Source organism: Anarhichas minor, unplaced genomic scaffold (assembly GCF_050575085.1).
Source record: "Anarhichas minor isolate MPS153535 unplaced genomic scaffold, ASM5057508v1 ptg000007l, whole genome shotgun sequence".
Lineage (NCBI taxonomy): Eukaryota > Metazoa > Chordata > Actinopteri > Perciformes > Anarhichadidae > Anarhichas > Anarhichas minor.
Genome location: NW_027466453.1, coordinates 18,208,270 through 18,216,600, shown reverse-complemented (window position 1 = coordinate 18,216,600; position 8,331 = coordinate 18,208,270). Strand labels below are relative to the sequence as shown.

Sequence of the window (8,331 nt, the reverse complement as noted above, 5' to 3'; positions counted from 1 at the left end):
GCTGATACTCGTTGGTCTTGTTTAGTTTATCAAGGGTTATGTACACAGCAACGTAAAAAAACAACATAACTCAAAAGCAATGGCAAATAATGTGATTGTCAATGTCAGGATATGTTCATAACATTCATAATAACGTAACAGGACAGAAACATTGTCCAATGGATGAATGAATCCAAATGCACCCAAAAATGAGATTCATGTGTGGCATGCCATTATTTCCCATCATTGTTGCTGAGATTCCTCCTGTTGGCTCTTGGGATTCTGCAGCTAAATCTTTATCATTAATTCATACCGAAACCCCTCCGGCATTACCGAGGCATTTCCACAGCAATTAGCTGTATGACTGCAATATCTATACTGTCTAATGCATTTTGAATGTATATGTTTTTTAAACGCACCAGTAAGACGATGTTTCATGGTTAGTTGGTTAATACATTAATAAATGCATTGCATGCATTAAATCTGTGAAAGTAAATAACAAGAGTCCAACACTTCACATTAAAAATCCCTTTACTTTATACTGTAAAAGAGAGGAAATTGAGCCATTCTACTGTGTCCGGTAATACAGGCTGCTGATCCATTTAATGAAAAGACCATTACAGTACATTCCATCATGGTTTCAGTGAAAGCTCAGATCCACCTGGGGATATTCTCCAGGAGAGAGATTGATGTTGGGAAGCAGAAGGTTTCTGAGGTGCCGACAAGGGGCACCAAGTACACCGTTTTCCTTAGATGAGGTTTTAGGGCACAAGAGGCTCAGGTTCCTGGAAGAGAGCTCCTTTGATACAACTCACCACTGAACTTTCTGCTATTTAAATAAAGGAAGTATAATGTAATCCCATTTTTATGCTGACAGGGCAGATAATTTGTTTGTTTTTGTAGAACAAGAGGTCTTAAGAGTGCCTGCCTTTTATATTGAATAGTGTTATCTGCAGATCTACTGGAAACAGCAGATCAATGCAGTTTTTTCCAGTGGTGGAAGGAGTATTCACACTTTTTACTCAAGTAATACCGCACTACAAATATTACATTCCAAGTCTTGTTTTCCAGATTTTACTTAAGTAAAAGTACAGTATTAACAGCAAAATATAGTATACTATAAATTATTTTTGACATTTGTACACTGTTCTGGTTTAAATTGGCAATGCATGATTCAATGATGCGATCCCATGTTTTGTATAAAGAAATACAATAAATACATTAGAATAACAGAAATAATTGTAGTGAGGTAAACGTATAAAGTAGAATAAATTATAAATACTCTGAAACTACCTCACAAACTGTACTTGACTACTTTGTTACTACCCTGCTCTGTTTTTTTTAGTGAATGAAAAAAGAATCAGTCAGAGGAGTCTTCTGAAGTGAATTCTGAAGTGATACTATACCATTAGATATATGTTTATTCAGCAGAAGTGAACATACTTTCAAACCACTAGCAGTATTCTTGCTACAGGAAATATAATATGTGTCTTTAAGTGTGGTTTCAAATTTTCGAACACCTCCTCCGCAGCTCTTCCACAGCTCCTCCGCAGCTAAACAACATCAGCAGCTCTCCTCGCATATGTGAGTAATATCTGTAGCAAGAAACACCCTATTCCTCTTTCTTTTTTCATTACAATTTGTTCAAATGTGAGGCTGAGCCAAAAACATGCCCCATCAGGCACACAGCAGACAGGTCTCACCACTGGTCTTGTTTGTAGTTTACAGTATGAAAGGCGAGCTGTCTCTTAGCTCAAGTCTCCTCTCTGTCTTGCACCCAAGGGTCTCGTCCCTGCAAGCATGACTAAAATGCACACTGAAAATCTAAATGATCCAGACATGCTCCTAAAGGCAAAAGTCAGTATTTCCACCGCAGGAGTTTATAGGATTTCAACAACTCTTTTACTATGTAAGGACCCTTCAGTGGCCTGATTGATACACTAGGAAGTTGTAGTAATTAATGGCGACGTGTACCCTGGGATATCGGAGGGTTGAAGCTGGGGCAAAGGCAGCAATTAGGAAGCGACGCAGGACCTGTAGGTGCACTCAAGGCCCCCTGAAGCCCCATCAATCAGACACAGATAAAAGGGTTGAGTGCAAGGATAATGTTTAAGCAAAAGGACATTGTCAGATGGTTCATAAACAGCTTCCTCTTTCTTCAACCAAGCAGAGTTTCTAAGTTAAGACCACAGAGAGGTTTCTGCTCGTGCATGGGTGACTTGGTTTACCACACCAAAGAAATATTCAAAAGAAGACAAGTACAGTTTACAAGCATGTGATTTTTTTAAAGGATGCTCAAAGGATTTTTACCAAAACAAGACATTTGTGTCTATTGTGTCAGAATTTATGGCACTTTAGTATGTCAACAGAAAATACATATTAATCCACAATGAAATGTTGTTAACATAATGTTTTGTTTGTAGCTGTACTGATCACACAATCAACAGCAGTGTAGAGCTGACATCACTGAATCAAAATATAGTGCATATTTTTATTCAATGATTACTGGCAAAGGGCAAAATCCTGTACTGCTGCTAAATATCACAGCAGGAGAGTGTGGTCTTGTTGAGTAGATTTATACTCCCTTGTTTTTGTGATACGACCAGTGAGATCCTGCAGACAGCCCTCCCTCCCTTTCTCCCTCCCTGACTCAACGGTTGTTCCCTCTGAGAGCCACAGGTGTGAGCTGAGACAAGGAAGCTGTTATCAGAGTAGACTGAGTAAGGTCATGGAGATTTTAGTGCTGGCTCAATCCATAAACCAGGCTGAGTTTTTTGTCTTTTAATGATCTACTAAAACAGCCCTCAAACTGTCATTGACTCTCATTTATGCTTTGAAACTGCTGGTTTAAAAAATGACTATGGGTTTATTCATTTTACTTGGCAGGTTAAAAAAACATACAGTAGACACATGCATGCGTGGTATTCCCAAACCTTTGTGGTTCTGTTGGCATGTGATCCCAGATGCTTCTCCATGTTTCTGTTGTGCAGATGTCTGAACTGGGTCTCACATGGAATAATCCTCCTGTTTTCCTCCCAGTGAGAACCCAGCCACCTGTTCAGCACACACCACACCTCTGCAGCAAACAAGAAAAGAGACTCATGAATCATTTATTGTCATCAATTAATAATTTATCCCAAACACTGAGGATGCAGATGACTACCAGGCTCTGCCACTCATCGGCTTGTTGAGAATAGATTGCAGTTAAACGGTACTACTGGAGAGGTTTCTTGGATGCCATTTCAGAGGCTGATATGCAGTATTTGTAGAAGTAGCCTAGTGAAAGCTGATCTTTGTGTTTATGTATATTATAATTCCCTATTCAATTACAAGGTTACTGCCGCGCCTTGTGATTGAATTATATAGTTATAAATATGTTATTTATGCAATACAAATTGAACACAGTACAGAACAAGAGGTCATCTCAGCAGCCGGTGGCATTCAGACCTAAGATATCATAAACATGGCAGGACGAAACAGTAACATTTTTTTCAATTTATTTCAGTCATGTGTTTGATGTAATATTTTCATGTGACCAGATTTAAAGCAAAGATAGCAGTGCCAGTCTACCACTGTATTGAAACTATACAGAGTATATATATAGAGAGATTCATGAAAGAAGAAATTGAAATATTTTACTGTGTAAATTTAAATTTACATAAACTTTATGAATATAATAATAGCTTCAATCAAAATTAAATATTTTTAACACAGAGGATATCACACCCAGCTGATCAACCCTTATTCTTCATAGCATTCTCTGACTCATGGTGTAGTAAGATATTTTCAGTCTGCCTGCATTCTGCTTGTCCATCTGCACACACAGATGAGTCTCTGGCGTCCCTGCTCAGCGTCACTATCGGTGACTGCTGGAGTTGAAAGTGATCCAGAATGCAACGCTACAGCCAGGCTTTGGCTTCTAAGATTATCGGCCGCAGTAGCAATGAAAGCTGCTCGGCAAAGACCACAGCATCACTGCTGACAGGCGGTGGAAACACAGTCAAAGCAAACAATGGCCTTCACTGGTCCACCAGCCACGACAAAGTCAACAACTCATGCCAGAACTCTTCTACTGAACATGCTCAGCAGATTTCTGTCCTGATCATATCCTGGCCCTATAAATCAATCCAAGTCTTTATGTCTATGATTGATGTTATTGCAGTATATCAACTTACCATCAATCCAATGTTGTGCACCTTCAACCTTTTTCTGCAATGCCACAGACACACACACACACACACTCACACCTACACACACTCACCAGCATGCTGCACTTACTGGCACCTCTCCAAATATCTGACTAACTGAAGGAGAGAGGCCTCTGGGGGTTTTTCTTTGTAATGTTGCTATCTGTGTTTTCTTCTTTCAAGTTAATGAATAAAAGACTGAAGAAAATTCCTTATTATAAATGTAATATTTTATGAGCAAAACAGTATACAAAGAATGTGTAATATTTGGAGTATTAAAGTGGAAGTGAGAAAAAGAAAATTCTTCCTCTACAGTTGACTACACATACAGTCATACATATCATATTTATCATCCACTCAACTGTTCTCTCTCTCTCTGGAACTCTTTCGAGGTTTGGAGAGCTGTAACCTATTTAAAATATCCAATGCACAGTTAATGTAATAACAACAATTTGATTAAAAATCTCTTTAACAACAGCTCACTGGCACTAATGCACACAAGCCTTTCGATAGTTTGTGCCTCTTTGTAATCATAGAATTTGACAAATCAAGTCAGGTATCAGGCTTTTTCCAGATAGGATTATTGTAGACGAGGTGAACAAGTAGTTACAGTCCCCAAAGCACCAACCCAGCTGCAGGACAGGAGAAGACTCCCAGTCAAAGCACAAAGGTTTTCCAGACTGAAGACAGGGATGTGTCAGAGCTCATGCTGCAGCTGCAGAGAGCTCAGGAGGATCTGCAGAAGAACGCTGCTATGCTGAGTGCAGCAGGCAGGAAAACAATGCTGATGAACATCAGAAGTAAGAAAATGCCCAGGCTATGAAGAAAGGCATTGTGAATCTACTCTGTGTGCAAAGGTGCAGCAGAAACTGAGATCAAGTTTGTTGCCAGCAATGTGGGGAGCAAAGCCATCTCAGCAGAGCAGGTCTGTGCAAGCGGAAGAGATGGAGAAGGTCATCTCTAGACATATAAAACATATAGGAATGATTGCAGAATAATGAACTTAAAGAAGCTGCGCAGAACCAGCCTGGGCTGCAGCTACAAAAAGCTCAACAGGAGGAAGATTTTGCACACTGGAAATGTAATTCTGTGATGACGGCTACATTTAGTTTAGTAACTTGGGGCTAAACATGCAAATGGACACAAAGCAAAATTAAGAAGTATGTTGAACACATACAAAAATGTGCCCTTTTTTTAACCTTAACCAATGTTTTTCATCTGTTAGCAATACATCTCAACAATTTCAATGACAGATCTATTTTATACATAACATCACTAATATACTCATCCCCCCACTCTGCATTTTCCCAACTATCTATCTGCCTATCCATCCACTCACATCAGTCAATGCATGCATGCATGAGCTTTCAGGTCAGCACAGTGTTTCACAACAGGACAGCAAACTTGTTCTTTCCTGATAAAGTTGTAGTCTGTGGCATGGCACCATGTCACACACTGAAGTCCAGAAAGCCACATGGAACCACAGTGCCTGGGGCCAATCTGGCGCCATCCACTTCCTGGGCACTGGCAGGCAGGAGCACACCAGCTCTATTTATAACCTCTTATATTAGAGCCTAGTGTTTTCAAATGAGGCTGAGAAGAATAGACAGCAGCAGGAAAAGACCAGGGTTAACGGGGGTGTTGTTTACCTATCCCTACCCATTTGGCTGTCATTTGAAGCGCTCACAAAACTTTGGGCTGCACAGTCACGGTTGAGGATTATGTGGAAAAGACACAAAGATGGACCTTCCTCCTCACAACCTGGATAGACACTCTTATTAACAGGAAAACTAAAACGCGACATAATCAATAGTGATTGCCAGAAATAGTGCGCGGCCCCTTTAAGAGATACAAAACAATCGTTACTTCCTGTATGTTAGCGCTAGCACTGTGCCGTTAATCTACTATAAAACACACATAAATGAGAAAGTAAATGGTTTAAAGAACATGTAAAATAGATGTTGACATTGTAAAACAGTGAGGGTGTCAAATAATGTTTATTTCAATTTTCAAAAAGTGTTTCGCTGTAACGTTATGATGGCAGGGAGAAAAAGAAAGATGCCAGCATTGACAGGAGCAGCAACACCTCAACCAGCAAAGGTTTCACCTGCCAAACTGAATAACAAGTGTGAAAATCCTGAAAGTGCTGAGACGGAGCTGAGCCATTATTTCATCAACAATGACCTGCAGCACAGAGTTGAAGAGGATTTTTTCAAACAACCCTGTATCCGTTTGGCTAAAGCATTCCTCGGCAAGGTAATGCTGCCATCTCACCTAAATTAATTCATTTTGTAATGATGATGTCTGAAAGCCATTTGATGCTCTGTAGACATATCTTTGTCCAGAACAATGAAAGTCTTGCCACCTCTGGTTACTTTGTATTTCCTTCAGCAGCTGTTCATTCCTCCATTGTTATACACTGTAACATTGTATCATAGTTGATAAGACAACTTTATAAACTACAACTGTACAAACTACAAAATGCATCCAGACCGTTCACCGGTAATGTAGGACTGCAACTAAAGATTATTTTCATCCTCAATCGATTGATTGTTTGGTCAACAGTCCACATTCAAAGATATCCAATTTACTTCACAGAAGGCTTAAAAAAACAACCATAAAATAATAACTTTTGAAAAGCTTGAACCAGGCCAATAATCTTCTGTGGATTGATCGATTAATTGACTGATCATAATATAACATAATCTGTCTTGTTCCTTGTCCCTGCAGGTGTTGGTCCGCAGGTGTGCAGATGGTACTGAGCTGCGAGGGAGAATAGTGGAAACTGAAGCCTACCTTGGAGGGGAGGACAAAGCTTCACACTCAGCAGGAGGCAAACGCACTGAGAGGACCACAGCCATGTTCATGAAGCCTGGCACAATCTATGTGTATCCGATCTATGGCATCTACCTCTGTATGAACGTGTCTAGTGAAGGTAAAAGCATTGTCAACCAAAGGTGATAGACATTATGTCTACTGAAGCATGCAAACAGATACATTATACAAACGCCCTTTTTGGTTCAATCTGCCCCCTTCCAAGTGTTCTATTATTAATACGACACTATATCAATACAGCAGTGTTTTTTATCATCAGTGGATAAAGGGCAAAAGGAAGGAGACAGAGTGGAGCCTTGCTGACTGATGCATATTGTGTGCTGTATCCCCAGGGGAGGGTGCTGCCGTGCTGCTGCGCTCCCTGGAGCCCCTGCAGGGTCAGCCCGTCATGAGGCAGCTGAGGACAGCCAGACGCAAAGAGGGAGCCCGACAACTCAAGGACAAAGAGCTCTGCAACGGGCCTTCCAAGCTGTGCCAAGCTCTAAATATACCCCGCTGTTTTGATCGTCGAGACCTCGCCTCAGACCCAGACGTGTGGCTGGAGAGGGAGCCCGACACAAATCCAGCAGAACCCCACGATATAGTATCAGCACCACGCATTGGAATTGAATCTCACGGGGAATGGGCCAAGAAGCCCTGGCGGTTTTATCTTCGTGGGCACCACTGTGTTAGCGTAGTGAATAAAGAGGCAGAAAGACAGTCTGGAAATGTAATGAACAATTTAGGTCCCTCAGATGTGCAGTCTGACACAGGACAGCACAAAGTCAAGAGGGCGTAACAGGAATATCCTGGAACTACTCTGCCATCTGTTCCCTCTGTGGACTTCTCCATTTAGGCAGGATAAAAACTCAAGAAAAAAAGAAGAAAGTCAGGATGGTAGAATAACATTCTTGACTGGTTGAATATCTAAATTCTAATGTGCATAAATTATGCAAGATGTTTCTCATTAATTTTGTAAACTGCAACTGATTTTTAACAGTGTATTTATGGTACTGATGCAAAGTTATACTCAAAACTAACAGATTAGAGTTTAAGTCAGCTAGAGTAAGACTCAATTTATCGGTCAATAAAAATGTTTTATTCTGTAACGTACCTTTTCTCACTCAAGTCCTTTTTGTTTAGGTCTTTCGTCCGTTCTTTAAGAAAGTCATACTCAGTGATTTCACAGATGTTTGGAAAGCTCTGCTTCTCTCAAAGCGAAATAGCTTCTTGATGTTCCCCACCTCTGGGATTCCTGTGGAGAGGTAGATGAAGATCTGGGATGATCATTACAAAGTGTGCCCATCTGTTGTAAGTGCAGATGATCTAACACATCTGGGATATGAAGTTA

At 40.4% G+C, this 8,331-nt stretch overlaps 1 protein-coding gene across 1 annotated transcript; it reads left to right on the top strand.

Annotated features, from left to right (window-relative positions):
- The first annotated feature begins 6,020 nt into the window (after window positions 1-6,020).
- Window positions 6,021-8,093, top strand: mpg (N-methylpurine DNA glycosylase). The gene is made up of 3 exons (XM_076086377.1): window positions 6,021-6,422; window positions 6,897-7,101; window positions 7,334-8,093. The coding sequence occupies exons 1-3, from the start codon at window positions 6,201-6,203 to the stop codon at window positions 7,777-7,779; spliced, it is 873 nt and encodes a 290-aa protein (XP_075942492.1). The 5' UTR covers window positions 6,021-6,200; the 3' UTR covers window positions 7,780-8,093.
- Window positions 8,094-8,331: the final 238 nt, after the last annotated feature.